The following is a 24,993-nucleotide window of genomic DNA, read 5'->3' on the forward strand; positions in this document are numbered from 1 at the left end:
TGGATGTACCTTCTTGGAAAAATATAATTCAACAGAAGTCTTTGGCAACGACTACATCAACTTCAGAGCCTAGAGTAGAACCTTTTTTTAATAAAATATTCATTTATCTCTTATTCAATGTTACTATTTATTTTATTAACTCACACTTTTATCTGATGCATAGACTCTTTCGCTGCAGCATCACCAATTCATGTTATTATTTGCCACATGTCAGCTGCAGGGCATGAAACTGTAGCTCAATCCTACAATATTACTGAGCTACTCTTTTTAAATGGAGCTGAGTATAGCCCAGTTAACTAAGGTACAAGCAACAACAGGTAAAGCTGCATTTGGTTTGCTCATGTGGAATACTGGTTAGAGAAGTTACTACTTAGGGTGTGTCCATTAGGTAACATAGCTACTCACAGCAATAGTATTTTATGAATAGAGACCTGCATTATAAGAATTATATTTGGTGCCAATTCTACAGCATTCTGCAGAGACCTCTTCAAAGTATGTGATATCTGGACAGTTTTGTGATGTATACATTCATTACTGTTATTAGTTGCTTTAAATATGATTCTTTCCTCAAATATGTGGGTATAATGCAGTAACTTTGCATTTTTAGAGGAAAGAGTGAGATACATTTTTGAATTAATTTTCACCAGCCTGGTGGAATATGTTGAAAGTCCCATGGACAATGTTTATTTCAAGACTGAATTAAAAGTTTTCCTTAAGTATTTTTTGTGCCTGTTATGCTAATACCAATATTGTTCCTTTGAACAGGACATCACCAATTCCTTGAATCATCTTTTTCATATTTAAGACTGTCTTTGGAGTCTAATGACATCGTCAAACACGTGAAAGGATCTAAGGTTTGTTCCTACTAGTCTTCTAAAGATCACACACTCTCAATAATATACTGGATCATTGTGAAGTTGTTAGAACTGGTCAGTCATCATATTATGTATTAATGGTTCAATGCAAAATATTAGTCATCTTTTTTGTCCTTTTAGAACTACTGTTTAACAACAATAGTTTGGTTCCATTTTGTCTCTTTTATGTTAGCAGTGGTGCAGTTTGTTCATAAGTAATTCTTTGTCTACAAAAAAACTGAAATTCTTGTTTTCAAATTTGTGAGAGCTGGTGAATGAATGTTAAATAATTGAATAATATCGTAAAAAAGTTTTATTGAAGAGAGCATTTAGAAAACAGTTCACTTATGTTTTCTTTCTCAGGCATTACATGTCCATAAGAAATTAACTGTAAGTTATAGGATTTTATGACAGTGTTCAGTACCATACATTTAACAATGACACTAAGGAAATCAGAAGATTACAGTCCCTATTAATAAGATAACTCAGCAAAAATATGCAGAAGAATTTTGCTAGGAGTCCAGAAAGTGAATGTTACTCTCTGTAAGCAGGAAAATTGCGAATAATGTTCATTCTGTAATGTAATTTGTGAGGTTTTGGAACAGTGACCATGCTTCTAGTTCTCATTCGAGAGGTAATACAAAACAATTAATAAACAGTGTCAATCTCATTAGATATACAATTTATACAACAAACACCTCTCACAAACATAAAGTCTGCTAAGCTCACGCATTGCATTACCAGTTATCTACAATCGACATCAGTAGAACAATTTTCCTTGAAAGAACACTTGCACATTGCGGCTCAGCACTGAAAACTTTGTTCTATATTTTGGCAGTCCATGCTAATCCATCATAAGCAAAGCATTCAAGTCACTCACATACCAATCAGTTTACAATGGTGTATTTTGTCTTTTTTCTGTCTGACAAGGTTACACACAACACAATCACTAAAACGAAGCCTATGGTAATATGTACAGGAGGAATCCTTCCATTCTATCGGCGTCCACTGATGAGAAAACGCTCGAAGTAGTTGACTAGACGTGGTTCCAGACACTCCTCAGTAGTTCAGCCGAATTCCAGCTGACAGCCCTCACAAGAGTTGAGGCCAGAGGAGTCAAGCTTGCACTTCGAGTGGCCTCTTCGATTCGTGAAGCGTCTCTTGTAGTATGTGCTGCCGTGAATCTGGGGACAGACGGGAAGAAAAGATAAATTACTCTCTCTGGAGGTACATCAGAGCAGGCATGCATCGCTATTCATTTACGAGTCTACGACAAGAATAAATGCGGAAGTCCACAATTAAGAAATTAAATTATTGTTTCCATTTTGTCACAAATCTGCAATGATCTAAGGTTGTATACGCTTAAAGTTCGCAACTGAATGTAGGAGTATACTGCTAGACTCATACTCTCAATAGAAAAAAACGGTAATAATTATGCGTATAATGCCGAATCATTCAGCCGTTTTCTATTTTGCAGCCAGTTCCGTCAAGGTGTACGTCTAGTGGCTGAGTATAATTTATAACCTTTGAATGAGACCAGGAATTTTGATCTATATGAGTAAATAACCTACCAAAATATTGCAGTTGCTTGGGTGCGAAGATAACGACAAACTAGTGCTATTTTTCACGAGAAGCATGAAGCAACTTGACATATGCACACGTTGGAGAACTTGCAGAGTATGACAGTTCTTGTCATCATTCCTTACACTCAACGTATCAAATGCTCTGTTTGTAGCTGCGACCACGAAAATGCAGTACTGATGTTCAAGATGCTAAAAAAGAAAGAAAACTCCAGCGGGAAGAACGACACCCATCCAGAAAGGTGAGTGAGTTCAAGTGTTCGTTTCGTGTCTGCCAGACTAGATGTGGTTTTTTGGTGGTTTTCCACATCCACAGAGGTAAATAATGGGCTGGTTCCCTACTCCGCATCAGTTACATGATTTGCAAATACTTCGTAAAATCTTATCACGTTTGACAACGCAATGTACACAAGACACAGACGGAACCGGTACACAGATTCCTCCTTTTGATAGTGGTGACCCCGTAGTAATAACAGCCGATATTCAGGTTCTCTGTGTGATCGGAGAAGTGCCACACTAGTTCTCGGACGGCATTGATTGGATAAAGGGATGGAAAGGTAGAATGAATGTGTCACTCTGCGGTTGGGCGAGAGCTGTTTTAAAAATCCCTCGTAGAATAAAATTGTGTCCCGCCTGGAACCTGGAGCCTTGTCTTGAGCAGGCAATGCAATTAGCGTCTCAGCTGTTCTGGCATATTTCACAACTCATTTTCAATGCTTCTCGTATGCCAGTTCCCCCTTAATTACATTCTAAAACTTCGCAAGCGCTCTCCTGCATACCTTGGAAGACTAGCACTCTTGGAAAAATAGAGACTACAAGGCATTTTTCCTGTATGGAAACAGTGCCATATGTCTGTGTCAGCTTGAAGCGTACTGCAGCATCGAATCAAAGTTACTTAGCCAGCCACAACAATGTGTAACTTACTTTTTGAAGTCTCCTCGTGTTTGACGTAACACGATGTACTGTTTCTTTAAATTTTTGATCTGATGATGCAATCTGCCGAAACGCGTTATCCATTTGAAGGAATAAAGTGCGATACAGACAGATAACTTCTGTGAAAATATAGTGTGTGTCTGCTGTAGTAGTTTTAGACAAGCTGTCCTAACCATAAAAGCTCTTACTGGAAAAGCTCTTTAAAATGACTACTGAAATGTGGAAGACTGGATTCTAGTAGTCTTGTTTTTCTTATCTCGCGCAGTCTCGAAAACTCTCCCGGTAGTATGACTAGGAGTATTGTAGGTACTAATGCTAGATTTTTTTTTTCCGAATAAAGTTTTAAAAAGTTCTTGCTCAGAGTTCGTGCATCACTCTCGCAGTAACGGTCCAATGCCTACGTCTGGCTAGAGACAAACTGATGCGATTATTAGCAGAGGGCATCGTTCTATAAAAAGACACAACAGATTCCTGTCACCCATCCCATTCCAGGTAGTCTCAAACATTAGTAGATCAGAACCTTTTGTGGACTGGGCATATACTCGTTGGATGTTTTTCGCTCCTCTAAATTTAATAAACCGCTAGAAAGATAAAATATTTCACCACTCTCAAGACTTAGCCATTCTCTTAACCACAAATCACATTCTCAGTACTCTGTTAACCACACATTCTCAGAACCTAACACAGAAAATATGTAGTTGACAGTAAAACAGCATGCTTTTTCAGTCCAGTTGACTAGAGCGCCCTTTGTCTTTAATCTTTAACGGGAAAGTGCCGTTTCGTGTACAATGTTTTGTTTGTTAATATGCTTCGGAGTGCCACTTAAAGGTTAGACCACGAGCGCATTGTCACTTTACGTCAAGAACTAGAATATACCTCTCAGACTATTCAGCAGGCACACGACACTGAAGCTCTCCTTCTCAGAGGTTGCCCGCGGTCAACAACACCAGCTGACGACGTTTACTACAAACTAAGGCTCAAGGTGGCACGAGGAGAACGCAACACAACCACGCGCTAGCTTTCTGGAGACAATGATAGTGTTCGTCAACCCAGACAGCATGCAATCGTCTTCACCTACGTCTACGCTGCAATTAACCCATAAGTAAGTAAGTAAGTAGGGTTCATCGAACCAGAACCACAATCACACTGTTTCACTACCGCACCCTCGAAAAAGGTGTGGGAAGAAAGAGCACATCAGTCTTCCCGAGTGAACTCTGATTTCTCTTCTTCTAACTACATTGATCAGTTTTCCCTACGCACATGGGCGTCAACAGAGTATTTTCGCATTTGATGGAGAAAGCTGGCGATACAAATTTCGTGAAAAGATCTTGCTGCAACGAAAAACGCCTTTGTTCTAATGCCTGCCTGCGCAACTCGCGTGTTATATCCGATATACTCTCTCCTCTATTTCGCAACAGTTCACTACACCTGCCCTTCTTTGACTTTACTGATGTCTTCCGACAATCCTGTCTGGTAGTCATCCCATACCGCACGGACACGCGTAGCTTAGGCAGTGTCTTTAGTGGGTTCGTTGCCTCGTCTAATTGTCCTGAATATAAAAAGGCAGTTTTTGGTTCTCCTTCCCCATAACATTTTCTCTGCGATCGTTCCAATTTACGTTCTACGCAGTTGTAATCAGGATATTTAGCTGAATCGGGGACTTATCGTGTAACCGAAAGGTAATGCATTCCGTTTAGTACTCACGCGGATGAACACACAGTTTTCAGTTTTTGAAATCGATTGCCACTTTTCGCAGGATACAGACATCTTTCTCGGTTCACTTGCCACGTCAAATACAGATAAAATTCCAACCTTTCGATAAGATCCAGCATCATTATCAGGGACTAAACCTGACTGTCGTGAATTGGCAAGATTCCCAGTCTTATACAACCCCCCCCCCCCCCCCAGAACGGCATGCGATTGTCTGGATTACGTCATTATAGCGCGCACAGAGCTGGTGCGCTCTATGTCCGCAGACTTTCTTTGCTTACACTCTCTAACGTTGCTTGAATCGCTATCCATCGCATCATGCGGTGAACTAAGTGAATTATTCGTTTTATCCTTGTCAAGTGCACGCTTCCATGCATTGCGAAGGACATAGCAGGTGTCTCTACTGAAGTTGTTTTCACAAAGTCTGTTTTCAACAGCTTCTCTGGTCACAAAGTCCCATTAGTTCGAAGCGTGAGCCACTATTCTAATTTGGTTAAACAAGATCTTGTGTCACCACTGATTTATCCAAATGCTTGTACGTAAGTTGTTGGTGATGTTTGCTCCAACGATCAGCAACCGTCCGTATAGATTGGCCCACGTGAATCTTGCTACCCTCACAGGGAATGTTACAAATTCCCGGCGCTGTTAACCCGAGGCTATCTTTAACTGGTCGCAACATTTCTTTAATTTTTCTGGGAGGCAGGAAGAGTGGTCTGATTCCTTGCCTGTTTAGGACTTCACTTATCTTGATAGATGTTGCACTGCAGAATAGAAGCCGCGCCATGTGTTGGTCCTGATGCTTCTGAACACCGTCGTGCATAATCTTGGAACCGAGGTGATCCATATACGAAACACTTCTGGCTCTGTTACTAAGTTCTTCAGAGCAGCTCTTTTCTGAGGTGGTTTGTGAAAGCTTCAGATACAGATCCGTGTCAGTCGGTTTTCTGTACACATATTGGTTGAGTCGTCCGTCTGATACCCATGACTGTTCGATCAGTCATTTAGCACTTAGCAGTTCATGAAAGAGTGCACTTGGCAAGCAGAAACAAAAAAAAAAAAAAAAGAAACACAGAGTAATACGGTACTTCCCGAAGTTCACCTCCTGCTGCAACGCGTGGCACTGTAACAACGCTTGATAGAGAGCGCGAGTGAAGTTTATGTACGTAGAGCGTGCCACCTCTGTAAGCGCCAGTCGACCGGATGCCGTTCTTAGGATATAAAAGAGGGAACCTTGCCAGCTCACGAAAGTCAGTTTCAGTCCCTGACGAACATGATGGTGAATATAATCGTAACATTGGAATTTTATCTGAGTTTGGCGCGGCAAGTGAACCGAGAAATTTTTAAGCACGGTCGCTGCTGCGAGAAACTTCGTAGCCATACAGCTATCTTGTGTATATCATTTTTGAATTGATCTTCACCTTCTGATGGCTTTACTAAACGGTAATTGGCAGCATTGTCTCCAAATAATCTAAGATTACTGTTCAGATTATCTTCTCATTTACATACGTTATGAACCGCACAGGGCCTTAACGCTTCTTTGGGGAACGTTCAACTCGATGATCCTAGTACTACTTCATAACAATAAAGAGTGATTCACGACGAGCGAGATCCTCTGAATCCGAATTTTGTGAATAGATCATTTTGTTCGAGGTAATACGTAATTTTCGAACACGGTAGAGGTCTATATAATTCAAAATCCTACTGCAAACCAACGTCAGTGACATGGAACCGTAATTCAGACAATTATTCCTATTTCCTTTCTTATGTACTGGCGTGACTTGTACAATTGTGCAGTCTTTAGGTAAGGATCTTTCGTCGCGTGAGCGGTAGTATATTGTGGCAAGGTATGGGGCTATTATATAGGCGTAATCTGAAAGGAACCTAATCCAGTCAGTGAGTGTGGCCTCTTGGATTTCATTAAGGTTAACTGTTGAGGCCCTAGTACTGTGACGCGCGAAGAAGGGGTACAAGAGATACGAACGGGTTATTACAAAGTCGGGATTTCTTCACCAGGGAGTGAAGGATTTTTCTGAAGCATAACGATGGTTGTAGAATAGTCTGGAGTCGGCTCTGTGCCAATGTAGCTCTCAGGACTACATGACGCGAGTGCAGCCAGGAGAGGGTTCAAATGGTTTAAATGGTTCTGAGCACTATGGGACTTAACATCTGTGGTCATCAGTTCCCTAGAACTTAGAAGTACTTAAACCTACCTAACCTAAGGACATCACACACATCCATGCCCGAGGCAGGATTCGAACCTGCGACCGTAGTGGTCACGCGGTTCCAGACGGAAGCGCCTAGAACCGCACGGCCACATCGGCCGGCCAGCCAGGAGATGGGTCAGTGACATACCGGGCTTGTACCATGTACAGATGTCGGATGCTTGTCATGGCTATCGGGAATAAATGAGGACTGTGCAGTATCAGGATGGAATCTACCAGCCCTGCAATCAACATTTCCGTGATGCACCTTTTCTTTCGAGAGCACACCACAGCCATCTCTTGAGTGTTTTCCTGTAGGGGGCAGGAATCAGCAGAGAGGAATGGCATGCAGTATCTGCTGACATGAAGCCGACTGTGTGACACCATTAGAAACTAGAGTTTTGTCGTCACACTCTCGTTCACGCTGTTTCAGTTCGCCTGCCCCTAGGTGGGCAGCCAGGCACTCACAGATTCAGTTGTGCTGGGGCGGGTAAACAGCTGAAGCTGGCAGGTCATAGCACGTGTGACAGTTTTGTTCTGTCTGAACACACGCGGGCAGGGTTCACCCAGTTGTTCGCACATGCGGAGAATGCGTGGAACAGAGCCACCTGGTGAGCAGCCTGTACTGAAATCGAGATGCCACATACCCAGAATGCGTGGAACAGAGTCACCTGGTGCGTTGCCTATACTTTAGTCGAGATACTGTAAGAATATCTTCGACAATTGCCGTGGGCTGGGCATGACAGCTTCGAGCGCGTGTTTCAGCCAATCACGTAACTGGAGCTTGTCTCTGTGTGAATGTTTCATTGTCGCCAGAGTTCTGTAGATGGTCGTTGTATTCTCCTGGCAAGAGAGTTGCCCGCCATTAGGGACCTTATTACGCCCTCTAGACCACAGCGAGAGTTGAGGGGTACCCGGCAGTGCACGCGCCCTCTCGGGCAGTGTTAGTACAGACTCTGCTCTAAGTGGCCTCAGAAAGAGTCGCCGACGAAGAGTGGGACGGAACTGACCAGCAGCGTCTCGACTACAATGAGGACAGCATGCCAAGGAGTAGCTGACTATGTTACGAGGAGCTTTCAATAAGTAGTACAACACTTTTTTTTTTCTAAAAGCACGTTGACTTTATTCAGGATTCCAATACAGCATATTATTCCCCACTCCTTTCCCCACAAAACTCTATTTTTCAACGTAATCTCTGATGAGAACGACGGTCTTACCCCATCGTACTGGGAGGACCTATATGACCGCAATGGTCGTACTCTACTGGTCGACGTTGGAACTAACGTCTTGCTCCATCAATAACCTCCCCATCATCCACGTTCTGATTGCCGTTAAGTGCACTCTTCACTGGGCCAAACAGATGAAAGTCGGAAAGTGCTATAGGGTGGATGAGGAATAACAGACCAGTACGTTTCGTGAGCTACTCTTGCGTTCACAGACTAGGGTCCGGCGTTGCATTGTGATGGATAAGGACAAGTTCGTTTTGTGGCGACAGACATGCTGATGTCTGTTCTTCAGCTGAATGAAGACAGCGCAATACACTTCAGAGTTGATCGTTGCACCATGAGGAAGGACATCAAACAGAATAACCCCTCCAGAGTCTCAGAACCTCGCCAATATCTCTTTACCAGCTGAGGTTGCGGCTTTGGACTTTTCTTTTGGTGGGGAGGTTGAGTGGCGCCACTCCATGGATTTGTTTCTGGTTGGAAGTGATGAACTCATGTGCCATCGCCTGTGACGATGTTCAATAAAAAGTTGCCACCATCAGCCTCTTTAAGCGCAAGCACTTCCGCACAGATCGTCCATAGTAGCAATTTATGATCTTCTGTCAGGTGGCGTGGAACCGAGCAGGCACACACATCTTTCAGTATCCCAGCTGTTAGACGAATAGGGATCACAACTGCCGGCACGCGCGAGATCGGACTGGTTGGCGGCACCTTTCTGCGAAGTTGACAGATGTCTGGCCCTATACTCATGGTGCTTTTGTTCTCTGCCAGGACTCTGCACATATTCTGCAAGCGCCTATGAATATCTGTGATGCTGTGGTTTTCCACCAAAAGAAACGTAATTATAGCTGTCTGCTTGGAAAGCACCTCAGCTACATACGCTATTTTGGCCGCCACCAATAGGAACATGAATCTACAAGGACTGAAGCGGGAATATTCGACAAGATTGACAGAAAAAAAATGTGTCGCATTACTGATTGAACGCCCCTCGAACGATTCATGGCGCGGAGCATCACAGTATTTAATGTTACTCCACAGATATCAGAGATGACCACTTTACAAAGATTGCTATATTTTTGTTATTTCTTAATTTTTATATCACAGTAAAGCTATTTCTTCAGTTTTGTAACGCTTAAGCTTTCATTCCCATTTCCCACCGCCGGGGAGGGCCATGACACACATGGATAAATATACAAGTGAGGCAAAACATTTTTGATCACTTGGAAAACGTCATATTTCAGAATCCACGAAGAGCTACAGATTAAATATTTATTAACTCCTTTATGAACACCTTCAGGAATCATACAATTATTTACAGCAGCCTGCATCACAACGTTCTTACTGTTATCGTCATTACAACGCAGGGACATAAAATGGCTTTTATTTCAAGTGACGGCACCATATAGGCTGTTCGAAATAATTTGATGGTATCTGAAGATAACCAGATGATCGAAACGAGGAGTTAATGGCGAACTATTTTATCAGACGCCGCGAGGGGTAGCCGAGCGGTCTGAGGCGCCTTGTCACGGCTTGCGCAGATACCCCCGTCGGAGGTTCGAGTCCTCCCTCGGGCATGGACGTGTGTGTTGTCTTTAGCGTAAGTTAGTTTAAGTTAGATGAAGTTGTGCGTAAGCTTAGGGACGGATGACCTCAGCAGTTTGGTCCATAAGACCTTACCTCAAATTTCCCAAATTTTTTTATTTTATCAGACGCTCTTTGTGTTTCTGAAATATGACCTTTCCTTCCTAAAGCTTAGGAGCTTTGGGGAATCAGCTACACAAAAAGGTTTTGGAGAATTTAGTAACGGTAGAAGCAGTGGATTTGTGGCTTACCTGGCAGGTCGGTGGTGTGCACGCCGGCCTCCTCGTGGCCGATGAGGCTCCACTTGTCATCGGCGGGGGCGGGCGTCCGCCTGCAGGCGCGGGAGGCGCAGTCGGCCAGCAGGTAGAGCGCGGGCGTGGCGAGCGCCAGCAACGTCAGCGCCACCAGAGCGTACAGAGAGGCCCAGGGCAGCGCCGGCCACTGGCCGCGGGCCGGCGAGGGCGGCGAGGGCGGCGCGGGCCTGCCCGACGCGGGGGCGGCCTCGGGGGCGGACAGCTCGCGACGCACGGCGGGCGCGCTCACGCCGCTCGTGTCCAGCCGCAGGGGCTCGCTGTGCGACAGCGACCGCGAGTGCCACATCAGCTCCACCTGCCGGGCAGCCAACACGCTCGCTCAGGAGGGAGAACAGCGCCACAGTACGGCTTAACAAAGGACAAAGTCTGTCTAGGATATTAATAACCAAGATTTAAACTTAGTGCAAGATTCATAGGTCCAGTACGTCTTTGCTGCTGTGATATACCTGAGTGTAGAGAAAATCCCACTTCAGACCACGCTTTACCAGCCAGGAGGAAGAAGGGACGTAGGAAGACCCAGAACGAAGTAGCAGTGAAAAGTGAAGACGGGACACTTCAAGGGCAGAAGAAGACAAGTCTATTGGTCCGGTCATCCTCCATAGCACGTGCTATTGGTTCATGACGTCCTGCCCGAAGGTTCTCACCCAATGCATCGACAGACAACTGAACCAGCACTTACTTTCGGTTACCCAATGTGGCTTTCGTCCAAATTTCTCCTCCGATGACCGACCTTGCTATCTCACACTTCTTCTATCGCATAAACTTAGCAACCAACAATTTGCAATATCCGGCCCCTTGCTCTCGAAAATAACTAACTATGACTGTGTTGGCTTTATTTTGTTTTTTCTCTATTGTATTTCGATCCCCCCGTCCTCCCAGAGGGGTAGAGGCGGGCTGGCAGTAGCGTAATACGCTGGACGACCTGTGGGGACAGGGCTGGGCAGTGATGGTGGATGGCTTTGGTAGAGATATGGGTGGCGACAGCGTCAGGCAAGATCTGGTGGAGGAAGGCAGTAGTTCAGGAGATGTCAAATGGAGATTGGAGGGTAGGGTCATTGCGTTCGACCTGGGTGTGTATGCCCGGTAGGCATCACAACTGACGCGGGAGTAGGAGGAATGTCAGGGCGAGGAATGGGGCGGGGATAGCGACCATCACTGTGGTGACGTTTTATTCTCCTCTTAAAACTCCAGACATATCCATTGACAACTAACCATGTCTGTCTCATTCATTCCTTTCTATCGAACAACCTATTCTTTCCAAAGCATCTATCCTATTGAAGGTATATCTCAAAGCTCTCTCCTACACTATGTGATCATAGGTATCCGGACATCCACAAAAACTTACGTTTTTCATATTAGGTGCATTGTGCTGCCACCTACTGCCAGGTACTGCACATCAGCGACCTCAGTAGTCATGAGACATCGTGAGAAAGCAGAATGGGGCACTCCGAGGAACTCACGGACTTCGAATGTGGTCAGGTGATTGGGTGTCACTTGTGTCATCGTCTGTACGTGAGCTTCCCACATTCAAATGATTCAAATGGCTCTGAGCACTATGGGACCTAACATCTGAGGTCATCAGTCGCCTACAACTTAGAACTACTTAAACCTAACTAATCTAAGGACATCATACATAGCCATGCCCGAGGCAGGATTCGAATCTGCGACCGCAGCAGTCGCGCGGTTCCGGACTGAAACGCGTAGAACCGCTCGGCCACCGCAGCCGGCGCTTTCCTCATTCATAAACATTCCTATGTCCACTGTTTCTGATGTGATAGTGAAGTGCAAACGTGAAGAGACACGTAATCTTCGTCTGTAGACTCACAGAGACCGAGGACAACTAGGACTTCATAGTCGAACGGCTGCTCATAAGCCACACATCACGCCGGTGGGATGTTTTGGAATGCCTACTTCGTGCGAGACCTCACCGACCGTCATCGATACCTCTTCTCAGTGTGGGACTCCATGAACAATGGGCTGCCATTCACCAAGAAACCTTCTAGCACCTGATTGAAAGTATGCCTGCGGGAGTGGAAGCTGTCATCAAGGGTAAGGGTGGGCCAACACAGTACTGAATTCCAGCATTACCGATGGAGGGCGTCATTAACTTTTAAGTCATTTTCAGCCTGGTGTCCCGATACTTTTGATCACATAGTGTATATTCTCTACATTGCTGATATGCCAAAAATCACTCCATGTAGTCCACATCATTCAGTATGTTTATAATGCTGCTTTCCTAGCCCCTTGCCCAACACTTCAGAAATCCTAACGACCTCTCCAACTCCATCGTAATCAGATTTCCTCCTGGAGAACTGGTGGCTCCAGAAATAAAACCCTCCAAAATGCTGGTAGTAATTGTAGAATTAACCATTCATACCATTCATACCTTGGGTGTGAAGGATACCTTGAGGATGCTACTTCCCAGTATACATAGTAACAATAGTGAAGTATGAGAAAATGGTTGAGACGTGGTGTGTTTCAATATCTTGCATTACGCTCCAGAAGTGCTTATATTTGTCCAGAGATAGCGGGTGCGAAGCGTGGTCCATGGAGGAGGCGGGAAGCGTCGGCGACATTGAGACGGTTTCGGAGTGACGACGGGAGGACGAGGGTGGCTTAACAGCGACAGAGAGTAACGGTCGGCTCCATCTGTATTGTGGTCACGTGGTCCCATTCTGTGGATCCTGAGATCTGTGCGTGGTATGTAGCCCCAGTGCCTGGGGAACGCTTCGGTGGTGGTTAGCGAACGCAACGTAAATGGATCAAGGTGGAATTGCCTGGCTAGCAGAAAGACATTGCTTTCAGCATTATTCCGGAAGAGCAGCTCTGACAACTTTCCTCACCATTAACATTTCGTGTTCGCTGTCTAAAAGTCTGTGCAATATCACTGTAAGCGGTATGCCTGTTTCATCTGAGACCATCTGCACTATGGTCACTCCACCCCGTTTCGATCTGTGCTCGGAACTAGTAATTTCGTCTCGCCGAGGATTTGAAAGTACAAGTATTAAAAATAGGATTGCGATCACTACTCGGCCTTCCTAGCTTTAAGTGCCACTAATGTGTACATTTCTAAGGAGTGTTAAAGTTTAGTGTTATTTTTTTCTAAGACCACTGCTGTGCATCGTAATGTGTGTTTCCCTAATGATTAATGTCATGAGGAAATTTTGCTGGCTGTTTATTCTATTGGGAATAAGCTTCGAAAACTCCTTTGTGTCCCGACCCTGCGCCGCATGCGGCTGCTCACGTTCTGTTTATCACGCTGGAGCCCCAAATTATTGTCACCACATGTTTGCCATGTTTGCCGTTTTTAGGCGGTTTTTTACAAAGTATTCATTGAGCTCTTTTAAGGTATTTTACTGAACCATTACACTGTGTTGCGGTGTCGGTTAACCAGCTATTACGCCAGCGTCCATGACTGTAAGTTCCATTAGGAATTAATAGCCGTCTTTTTTTCTTTAGAGTATTTCGTGGCATGTTTATACTTACCAAGAGTACTGAGCTTCTCCCTTCGTTTAAATTAATCATCGTTTGTATGATCGTGTTGTTTCGCCAAATGTTGTGCCTATCTTTTATGGGAGGAGCATTCACCCATATTTGACACCTGCATCTTACTTAGAACATTTTGCTTTGTTAAGTTTTGAAAAGGTTACCGCACCTCCCTCGAGTTAAAAAGTTAGTTATTGCACTGTGTTGCAGGGTGAGAGAGCATGGTGTTAACCGCTCTATTGTGGGCTTCCGTAGTGATTTACCACAGTAGCTTCCTTGTCGTAAAATGTCTTAGCGCACTTCATTTGGCCAGTGAAATAATTCCAATTTCCACTTCCCCTGCACTTTTGGGGTTGGTTCCACCAGTGGGCTTACTGGGTGGCTCTGTAATACATTTGGATGCACACCATGTTAATTGTTTGTTCAGGGTTCTTGTGTTGTTCATTCTTTAGCCACTTGTATACTTGCGGCTCCCATTTCTGAGGTGTCCCATTGTGGCATGTCATCAGTCACTGGTGGCTCGTTGATAAACAGACTTCGTTATACGTGTGCATGCTTTCGCTCCAGTTAAGATGCTCCTTCACTGGTAATATGCAGTGATGATTCATAATTTGTTAAGCTGATACACGTCTCTGAACAATTTGTTCTAAAATCAGAACTAATGATTTCTAGTAACTTTCCTTAAGGCAAACGCTGAAATTTGTTATTTGTTCAGACAACTGTTGACTTCTTTAAATAATTTGTTCAAATCAAGAATTAATACTGTTGTAATTAACCATAAAACAGGCATTTGTATGGCCCTTCAATATGTGACCGCAAACTGGGTGAATGTCTTTATAATTGTTTCAAAGGAAAGGTCAATATTGTATATATTTGCCTGAGTACAATATTTAATAAAAGCAATTAAACATTGGTTGAGTCACGGATGATGTTCAGTACCCTGTTGTCCCAGTGCTTCTGATCCCATGGCAACCAGGCACAGAACCTGTGTACCGGTGGAGTTGTGGTATGTGTCGTTTTTGATGATTAGTGTGCGGTCACCATATTGCGCATAATAAAATCCAAATGCGGAAGTATGTCCTCACTGTCAGATGTGAAAAGATGGTTATCAGCAAAAAGTGTTGTCATTAGTTTATTTCGTTGGTTAAAGTGTTCTTCCTGCAGTGCAGTATTTACCGGGCTTCCAGGCACATTGCGAATTTTATTTTAAAGGTATCTTCATTGGACTTTTTTCTGGAATAATACAACAACAAAAATAAAAATACGTACATATAATATTGAATCACAGGGAAAATTCTGCTGCGACTATGTCGCATCTCATTTTGTGGACCTAGCTACATTAGCTATCAAGACGTTTTCCTGATAGGCCTACTTAACATGATCGCCAATTCGGTCAGTGCTTTTTTTTGTTTTATTGATATATACAATCAGTTCATGCTTACAAACCTGCCTTACCACTGAAGGCGTCAATTTATCTTTTTCCAGATTTTTTTGTAAGCAAATTAGAACAGAGAATTCATTCCCATTACCGATAACACCGTATCGTGGCAGGAAAGTATCTCTGTCTTACGTGAGAAAAACAGTTTCTGCATAAACCACCAGACACACACACACACACACACACACACACACACAAACCCAAATTGACATTTTAACAAGATTTGTATGGGCAAGAGTATCAAAAGACACCAAACGTACACTGTGGTTTGTTTGAGCCAGCTATCGAATTTGTGATTTGACGTCTTCAGTAAAGTCTGAGAAACAGTGAAAGTGCTATAGTTTAACATTTTGGTTTGAGAGTTCGGAATGGGTGGGTGGAGAGGCGCAGGGCAGCGCACCTGGAGTGGAGGAATATATACTATTCTTTACAATCGCTCCCAGAAGCCCCCACATAAACTGCTTGCTTACAGTGCTCATATTTCTTAGGTGAACTCTATGAAATACGAGAGTGAGTCAAATGAAAGCCTTAAATATTTTTTAAATATTATTTATTGTGCAGAAGTGGTACAAAGCTGTATCAATTTTCAACAATCTCCCCCACGCTCAATGCAAGTCCTCCAGCGCTTACAAAGTGCACAAAATTCCTTTGGAAAAAAAAATCTTTTGCTAGTCCGTGCAACCACTCATGCACCGCGTGGCGTACCTCTTCATTAGAACGGAACTTCTTTCCTCCCATTGCGTCTTAGAGTGGTCCAGACATATGGGATTCACTTGGGGCAAGGTCTGGTGAGTATGGTGGATGAGGAAGACACTCAAAATGCAGGTCTGTGATTGTTGCAACTATTCGGGCAGTGTGGGGCCTTGCATGTTCATGTTGCAAAAGGACACCTGCTGACAGCAATCTACGTCGCTTTTACTTGATTGCAGGCCGCAGATGATTTTTTTAGGAGATCTGTGTATGCTGCACTGGTGACAGTGGTCCCTCTAGGCATGTAATGCTCCAAAATGACGCCTTTTTCGTCCCAAAAGAGAGTCAGCATAACCTTCCCTGCTGGTGGTTCTGTTCGAAACTTCTTTGGTTTTGGTGATGAGGAATGTCGCCATTCCTTGTTCGCTTTCTTCGTTTCCGGTTGGTGGAAGTGAACCAAGGTTTCGTCCTCATTAAGGATTCGTGCAAGGAAGCCATCACCTTTTCGTTAAAAGCGCCGAAGAAGTTCTTCACAAGCATCAACACGTCGTTCTCTCATTTCAGGAGTCAGCTGCCGTGGCACCCATCTTGCAGACACTTTGTGAAACTGGAGCACATCATGCACATTTCGTGTGCTGACCCATGACTAATCTGTAAACATGCTGCAATGTCACTCAATGTCACTCGGCAGTTTTCCTTCACTATGGCTTCAACTGCGGCAATATTCTGTGGAGTCACAACTCGTTGTGCCTGACCTGGACGAAGAGCATCTTTCACTGAAGTCATTCATAGCATTTGCGAACTTCCTACTCTATCCGTAGACTTGCTGCTGTGACAAACATGCGCCACCGTACTGAACCTTCATTCGTCGATGAATTTCAGTAGGTTTCACAGCTTCACTACGCAAAAACCGAATAACAGAGCGCTGTTCTTCCCTGGTGCAAGTCGTAAGTGGGGTGGCCATCTTTATACTGATACTGCGACGGTACGTGTGCATCTGCACTATGCTGCCACCTACTCGCCATTCTGCACGCTGTTTGTAGCACGCTTACCAACTTACAGGATAACGGCGCGAAATTTCGATTTGTTATTACAAATTTAAAGTTTTCATTTGACCCACCCTCGTATAATGTATGTTTATAACAACAAGAAAAATTTACCCGAATGTGAAACACAGTGTCAGGCCAGAGAGAGAGCGTGACGCAGGAGGAGTCGGTGTAGAGGTTCCCAGTGATTCCCCCGCCGTCCACCTCCCACGTGACCAGGTACAGCGGGGAACCCCCGTCACGTCGCGCGGCCAGCAGGTCCTTGTCCGGCGCTCGCCATGACAGCTCCGCGATCACCAGCACTCCCTGGTGGATCACAGACAGCACCTCCACCGACCACACGCTGCCGTCCTGGAAAACAACACAAGCCACACATTCTCTCAGTCCACCTGTCACCTTACATAAGAATCAGTCGTGCCCACAAATAATCACTATGACCAAGGGCAGATAAACATAGACACTGATAATGCCGGTTTAAATTCCCTTCTCTTTCATTATCTTTCTGTTTTTGATAACACTAAGTACCACTTCAAATTTACTATGATAATCAACAGACTTGTGAATCTTGTTTTTCTTTATTATTATTACTAGCGCCAGACATTATTATTGACCTCCCCAATGAACCATTATTGTTGTACTTGAATGATGTAAATTGAAACCAACAGCTGTGTTGTAATACAGACGTTTGTTCAAAACATGCTACCAGTTTCGACGCGAAAAACCGTCATCTTCAGGCCGCAAGCGTAATCTGCCATCAACGTACGAACCACAATGACAAAGAGCAACGGAGTCTTCAAATGGAAACAGTAGAACTAATTAAGCGTGTTACATAAGCATGTGCAACCAAGTAAGTCACGAGTGCAAGCGGGGCCAAAATCAACTGAATTCTGCAACTTCCAGTAAAAAGCCCAGCAGTGGTTTGACGATTTATTGAGACCGTCATGAACAACTGTGTTGAAATAAAAATAAATATTGGGATTCATGGTGAAACAAAACTCAGGACTCAAATATTAAAATATAGTTTATTATAATTATTAGCAGTTGCTAGCAGTATAAGTATTATGACAAAAAAAATTATACGTTCATATTTTAAAAAATACACATTTGTTCATTTGACTTCTGAATGCCCCGCTAAAACTCTTGCGGTGGTCGCATACCTTTGTCTGACGTGATGCGACAGTAAACCATCTATCAGAAGGTAAGGATCTTACGGTATCTTGTACGTTTCCTGTAAAGTATCGTTGACGAATAAATGTATCTGAAAATGGATTCCCCCAACTTGAAGAGCTCAGGAAACCGCTTCTGTCTACAGGAAGCAAAACAATTGACATGCGTCCAGGTTTACATGAAATGAAGTGTAGAAGATATTTGATTCATGTCGTTTACGTTTATAAGAAAGTCCGCAGTACAACCTTGACAGAAACACTTCTTTTGTATTTCATGTTTTCTGGTGTCCTGTCATTGCCTGCCTCCACATGTGACCTCGTTATACAAAACCTGCAACATGGGGAGTCGCGACAGCTTGTAGGAATGTCTGGGGGCGCCGAAGCTACAGTTGGACAACCAACACTGCCTGCTTAGCACGCTGTCATTGAGAAGTCATATGCTTTCCGCCAGGAATTACCTACTGGTGTTGCGCATACGCACAGAGGGCTTTCCTCTAAAGGTGCTCCTCGTTTGACACCGGATACCTCGTGGTGCGAACATAGCAAGTAGAAGTACGCTGGCAAATCAGTTAACTAAACGAAATTTTGTTTTTCTCCATACGTAAATAAGGAAATGCTACTTTCCCTGTAAGTTACTTACGTTGGTTCAGTGGACAGCTATGATCATAGCGATACTTTATTATAAGTTACCCCTTGTCCGTATCCACCAGGGACGAAATTAGCAGAAAACTCCGAAAAGAATGAAACTGCGGAGATCATGTGCAGAACGCAGGTGCCCTGCGGAGGCAACTATCACAGCGGACGAAAGATTTGCGAGTGGATAAACCATTTTAAAAGTGTTCAGTCTGTCAGATGGAAAAATCGCCTTAAAAGTGCAGAAAGAGCATTCGGATGCGTCATCTACTTCGAAAATGAACAAGAATATCGAGTCAGTTGAGCTCATGATTTGTGATTATCGTCTGGGCAGGACTGTTGATATTACGCATCAGTTGAGCAACTATCACCGTTGACCATTTTCAACTGTCTATGAATCTCATAACCTATCATCTAGTTCGTTCGTTCTGTATCATATTAAAAAGACGAACGATAACGTTTCAAAAATGTGTAAATCACATTTAAGGCGTTGCGAAGAGGGAGGATAATTTCTCAGTTGCACAGTGATCGTTAATGAGACGTGTGTCCAGCGTTACGAATCAGAATAAGTAGCAGCGCATGGTGTGGTAACATGCGTCTTCGGTTATATAAAAAAATTAGAAAGGCAACCTTCTGTAAAAAAGTTTATAATGACAATGTTTCTATTGATTGTGCTCTTGATACAGCTTTAATGAAGTTTTGAAGCAACACTACGTAAGACTGTAAGGTACTGTGGAAGTATTCTATAATGAGCGAACAGTTTCGATCAAAGACAATTTTTCAGCACCACTCAGGTTAGCAACAAGAGTTACACTCGAATACAATGACGGCAAAAAAAGGAGCACAGTGTCGAAAAGTCGACTATGCCTTTTCCTATCTTCTTTTTAACATTCTGTTCTTTAGACGTCATCGTATTCTGTTATAACTCTTGCTGTTAATCGAAGTTGTGATGGAGGACATTCTTTGGAACCGGTCGCTTATTAAAGAAATTTTTAAGAGCACCTTACGGTATTATATGGTGCCATTTCTAAAACACTCTTAAAGGCCATACAGTAAAGAGTGAAAGCGACTATTAGCTACTGCGAGATCTGAAACCCAAAATCAGAGCAAAGACAAATCTCTCAAAAGGTGTAATTTTGCTTCAGTATGACGCTCCCCCAGCACATTCAAAATCTTGGTTTTCAGCTGCTGGAGCATAAACGGTGTAGGTCTGAACTTGCTCCAACCAATTTCCACTTTTTTTGATCCGGTGAAGTAGCACCGTCGGATTACGAGATCATGCAGGCGATCCAAGAATGGATCCCACAAAGTTTTTTTCAGGACGGAATTGGGAAGCTTATCAAGTACATACAGGTTGGGGAGATTACGAAAATGACTGATGCTACTCACATTGTCATTTTCTCACTACTATTGCCTTTACTTTTTGAATTGCCCTTGTAAAATCTCTAAGAAATAACATCACGCAATTTCCTTTTCCATCTCGACTCCCTAATTTTGGAGAGACATCCTCACCTGCAGAGCGCACTTGTTTTTCTGTTCGATACTCAAGTATCGTGAGAACTCGATAGTGTGCGAACATTTAGCAAACTTGTTGTTCCTTCACAGTTCTTGGTGTTTACTTTGTAATTCACAGCTGAGAAAACACTAATTGAAACAGTGGTTTTACTTTTCTCATAAGGAATGACAACGACTGATACTGATTGCAACACAAGCAAATCATATTTGCCAACGCAGTACATTTTTCTGTCACGTACCACTGGAACAACTCTTCTGGCCTTGTCGGGAGTCCTCTCGTAATATTTTTCATCCAGACGTAATATCTGGTCTGGTTACTTTCTATACTAAGAGCTTCCCCAGATTGTCCGAGAAAACCAATAACAGCAGACGGAAAAGCAGGGGCTTGGTCACCAATCTTAAAGATAACGCTAGGCTACGCCCAGGCAACGGCACGCAAGCTGCACTCTGCAGATTGCGTTTTGGTTGTGCTGAGGTATATGGCCTTCATCGATCGTTTTACAGCATGTGTGTATGGTTGCGGGAAGTTTTCTCCGTGTATGAGACCAACCATATACTAAAACTCGCCAAAACGCAGGTTTCCGCTGTAGAGGAGAGCTACTACGCCCGTTTGTTCAGGTAAGCCATAGAGATTCACAAACATAAAAATACGAAACGACAAAAAGCCTTAAGGTATGCGGTTCCTGTGTTTCCGAGTTTCAGCGAACGATTGTTGCAGGTAATAAAGGGAAAATCACAGTGCTAAGGACCAGGGAAAGGCCTTCAGATGTTGGTGCGATAGGTACGTATGAAGAGTGGAAATGGCTGGTTCAAATGGTTCAAATGGCTCTGAGCACTATGGGACTTAACATCTGTGGTCATCAGTCCCCTAGAACTTAGAACTAAGTAAACCTAACTAACCTAAGGACCTCACACACATCCATGCCCGAGGCAGGATTCGAACCTGAGACGTAGCGGCCACGCGGTTCCAGACTGAAGCGCCTTTAACCGCACGGTGAGTGGAAATGTAGAACGTTCTAAAAGCCATTCCTTCGTAAAACTCATTTTCAGTGCCGTTATGTTCTCGATAATCTGTTGTATGTCCCGAGCCTTGATGCAGCTGGCAAACGAAGGAGAAAGACATTGAAACATACATTAAAGGATGGCGCCTGGTCTTTATGTCAAGCTATGTATACCTCTGAAGTTTCAAAATTTACAAGATAATGAGTGGTTTCTGTTGACCACACATTTCTACAAGGTGGGGCGAATAAAAGCGGCCCAGACGAGTGGATACAAATTGTGTGAGTGTTTACGGAGAAGACCTACAGCTACGTCCAACAGGATGCCATGATGGAGTTGTTAGCAGAGGTCAGACTGGTCGCGGCTCTAGATGCCCACCCGGCCCACCTAAACTGCCAGTGTGCGATTACTTTGTGTGGGGAAGCCTCATAGTGTTGAAGAACTGAAGTAGAACATTTCGGATGAGATTGGAGCAGTTCCAGCAGTCCAGCTTCGATCCGCCTTCAGCAACTTGCTGACCATGGTCCAGAAGTGTCAAGAGATGAATGACGGTCACTTTCAACATCTGCTATAATCAGATTAGCACTGCATTATCCTTTGCTCTGCTGTGTTTCTTTGTACCCTGCAACTCTGTTCTCCGGGACACTTTTATTTGTCCCACCCTGTACAAGTGAAAAGCTTAATCTTTTTCTGTTGTGTTCTCACAACTACAACGCAGTGACTCAGTATGAATGGCACTTTGAATAAAAACATCCTTCCTGCTATTTTGTCGAAAACTAACTTTTTGAGACAGTGGCTAAGTACACAACACAAGCTGGTCCTTGCAAGAGAACACCAATCAGCCAGACCTTTTCTTTTTTTACACAAATAGTGCCGTTACCGGTTCCGCACCGATAGCTTCATCTGCAAATGGCTGTTCATGTGTATATTACGTCTGTTGTTGTTTACATTAGCTGTTGAAAAGAAACAAATGTAAAATACATATAAACAGCCGTCTGAAGACGAAACTGTCGGTTCGAAACAGGTAACGGCGCTTTTTTTGTAAGAAAAACAGCATTATTAAGAGTAGCTGGTTGCTGTTTTCTTCTGTTTTCAACGTGCAAAAAATTTCTTATTGACGAACTGTAAGAACTTTCCTATCGGCCGCTAAAATCAGTCAATTTCCTGATATGGCACTTAGAATGTTCTTAATGAAGTATTCATTTTCTAATTTGCCGTAATTTTTATACCGTAATGCGATGAATAACATAATCCGAAGGTATCAGACTACCTTCTCAATTTTCTGAATGTAAATGAGTTACGTAAATAGAAAAGTTCCCAAGCCAAGATCGCAGAAAAAAAGCATTTTGTTGGATCGACCGGTTTCGACAGGGCCAAGCAGTAGTCATCGAATCTTATACTTTTCAGTTTTTACAACATATTAATGATCAGTGTTACTAATCCCTTCGCACTGCATGCGCTTTGTATTGCATTCAAAAGCATAAGATCCGATAATGACAGCATAGCTCTGTCGAAACTGGTCATCCAATAAAATGCTTTTTTAGCGATCTTGGCTTACCATACATCGCACATCGCCTCCAGACTGTCCGTGTCAGGACCATACGAGGTGATTCCTATCGACGTTTGAAAAAACCAGGAGTGAGGTAGATGGCGTTGCGACAAATAGTTTAACAAGAATCACACGGAGCCGCAAAAGTGGATGACAAACGTTGAACATGTGACGTCAGTAGATGACGTATCACGCCGCACGTGCAGCGGTTAGGCTTGTTGTGATCCTACATTCGCTGGTAGGGGGCAGTGCTACACGTCGCTGTACAACGGGCAAATTTCGAATACCTTCTGTAAATGTGATTTTTTGAAAAAGCAGAAGTCACAGAATTAATGTCCTCACTGTAATCAGGCAGAAGTTGTTCTTACTTTAAGTTCCTTCCCTTTTGTGACAACTTTTTATTTTATTTTATTTTCTTTATTTATTTATTTTTTTGCAGACATTTCTAGTAAATGAAATAAGGCCATTTTCTGGTAACGACGAAATTCAGAAGCTTATACTCTTTTACTTGTGACACAATAGGGCAGTTTTTTGTTGTACTGTACCTTTCCATAAACCAGCGGAGAACGTGAAATCGGCAAATGAAATAATCTCACCTGAATGTAAACACATACTTGTCTAAGGGATTGAAAAAGAAACTGCCTCCCGGAGCCTCACCCGCTTTTGAGGTATTTCCTGACATCTGCGGCCCTGTGTTTCTTACATGAATTTAGTTGTCCCGGCGTTTTTTTTTTTTTTTTTTTTTTTTTTCCTGTGGGAGTTGGCAATCAGAACGTGTCCATTTCCACTCTACATATTATCTGCGGCCGCGGGATAGACTCCAAACCGTCGCCAGCGTTGGATGGTCAATCTTTGACAATGCCAGCCACTAGTGCTGGCGAAGCGGTATAAAGAAATTTCGGAAATTTGTGGTAAGGTTTTATGGGACCAAACTGCTGAGATCATCGGCCCCTAAGCTTACATACTACTTAATCTACCTTAAACTAATTTTTGTTGGGACGATGCACACACCCATGCCCGAGGGAGGACTCGAACCTCCGTTGGGGGGAGACGCGGTATAAAGAGCACTAAACAAACTTCGGCCGAAGATCACGAGTAGAAGCCAGCAGGAAGTACTTTCATTCAAACACAACACCACTTTCTTAAAAGACATCATAGTCGCCGTTGACTGTATAAAATATTTATTATTACTATTGCAATTTCGGCCTTATGGCCATCTTCAAGTAACACTGCAAAAGTTACTTTATGTCAGAATATAAAACTATCATGTCGGATAGTTTTATATTCTGACAGAATATAACTTTTGCAGTGTTACTTGAGAATGGCCATAAGGCCGAAATTTCAGTAGTAATAATAAATATTTTATACACTCAACGGCGACTATGATGTCTTTTAAGAAATATTATATGACTGTGAATCCCAACCATGAGAAGTTAATCACATCACCACTTGTTAGTGATGGATACTGAAGCCTGTCGGAAGTTACTTAGAACTTAAAGCTTACCCCGGTGGCGGTGCTGGGTCCTGCGGGGGTGGGGTGCCGCACCGAGGCGCCGGCCAGGTCGCGGGCGGCTACGGGCCCCAGGGAGGCGGCGGGGGCGGCCCAGGCGGGGGTGTACACGGTGCGCAGGCCGCTGGCGTCTACAGCCAGCACGCGCGCCGACCCGGAGGCGGACGGCACGCGCGCTCCGCACTGCTCCGTCTGCAAAACGCCAGCAGCGCGCTGATGATGTGCGTGTCGCCGAAACGCTGCTAACAGCTACTGCCTTACATCTCGGCATCAGCCCCGACATAAGTTGGGAACAGCTCAACCAAGGGGATACACTTGAATTAGGAAAGAAAGACAGACATAGGAGAAATAACATAGGGCATGAGTACATCAGCGGGTTTGTAAGGAACATAGTAACGATGTTTTCGCAGGGCGCCAAGTAAAATGAATTGTCCTGTGCAAAAGTTGATATACCAGCAAGTTATAAAAATCAGACTGGAACCCATGCGAGACTTTTGTGCAGTGATCACTGACTAGAGACAACGAAGAAAATAACAGCTGTCGATGACGAACTCTTTCGTTT

The 24,993-nt window shown here is 43.7% G+C and overlaps 1 protein-coding gene and 1 long non-coding RNA gene across 2 annotated transcripts in view; both read right to left on the minus strand.

Moving 5' to 3' along the window:
- Nucleotides 1-1,149: 1,149 nt before the first annotated feature.
- Nucleotides 1,150-10,531, minus strand: LOC124804934. The gene is made up of 2 exons (XR_007017385.1): nucleotides 10,337-10,531; nucleotides 1,150-2,038 (listed from the first exon to the last, which is right to left on the minus strand). It is a non-coding gene; the product is annotated as an uncharacterized LOC124804934 (long non-coding RNA).
- Nucleotide 10,532: 1 nt separating this feature from the next.
- LOC124805691 overlaps nucleotides 10,533-24,993 on the minus strand; it is a gene marked incomplete at its 3' end in the record, with an annotated part of 158,839 nt that continues 144,378 nt past the window's right edge. The window contains exons 5-7 of the mRNA XM_047266261.1: nucleotides 24,426-24,623; nucleotides 17,174-17,410; nucleotides 10,533-10,694 (exon numbers count right to left, since the gene is read on the minus strand). Coding sequence (XP_047122217.1) covers nucleotides 10,533-10,694; nucleotides 17,174-17,410; nucleotides 24,426-24,623 — 597 coding nt within the window. The remainder of the gene's footprint in view (nucleotides 10,695-17,173; nucleotides 17,411-24,425; nucleotides 24,624-24,993) is intronic.

The sequence above is a fragment of the Schistocerca piceifrons genome, chromosome 7 (assembly GCF_021461385.2).
Source record: "Schistocerca piceifrons isolate TAMUIC-IGC-003096 chromosome 7, iqSchPice1.1, whole genome shotgun sequence".
NCBI lineage: Eukaryota > Metazoa > Arthropoda > Insecta > Orthoptera > Acrididae > Schistocerca > Schistocerca piceifrons.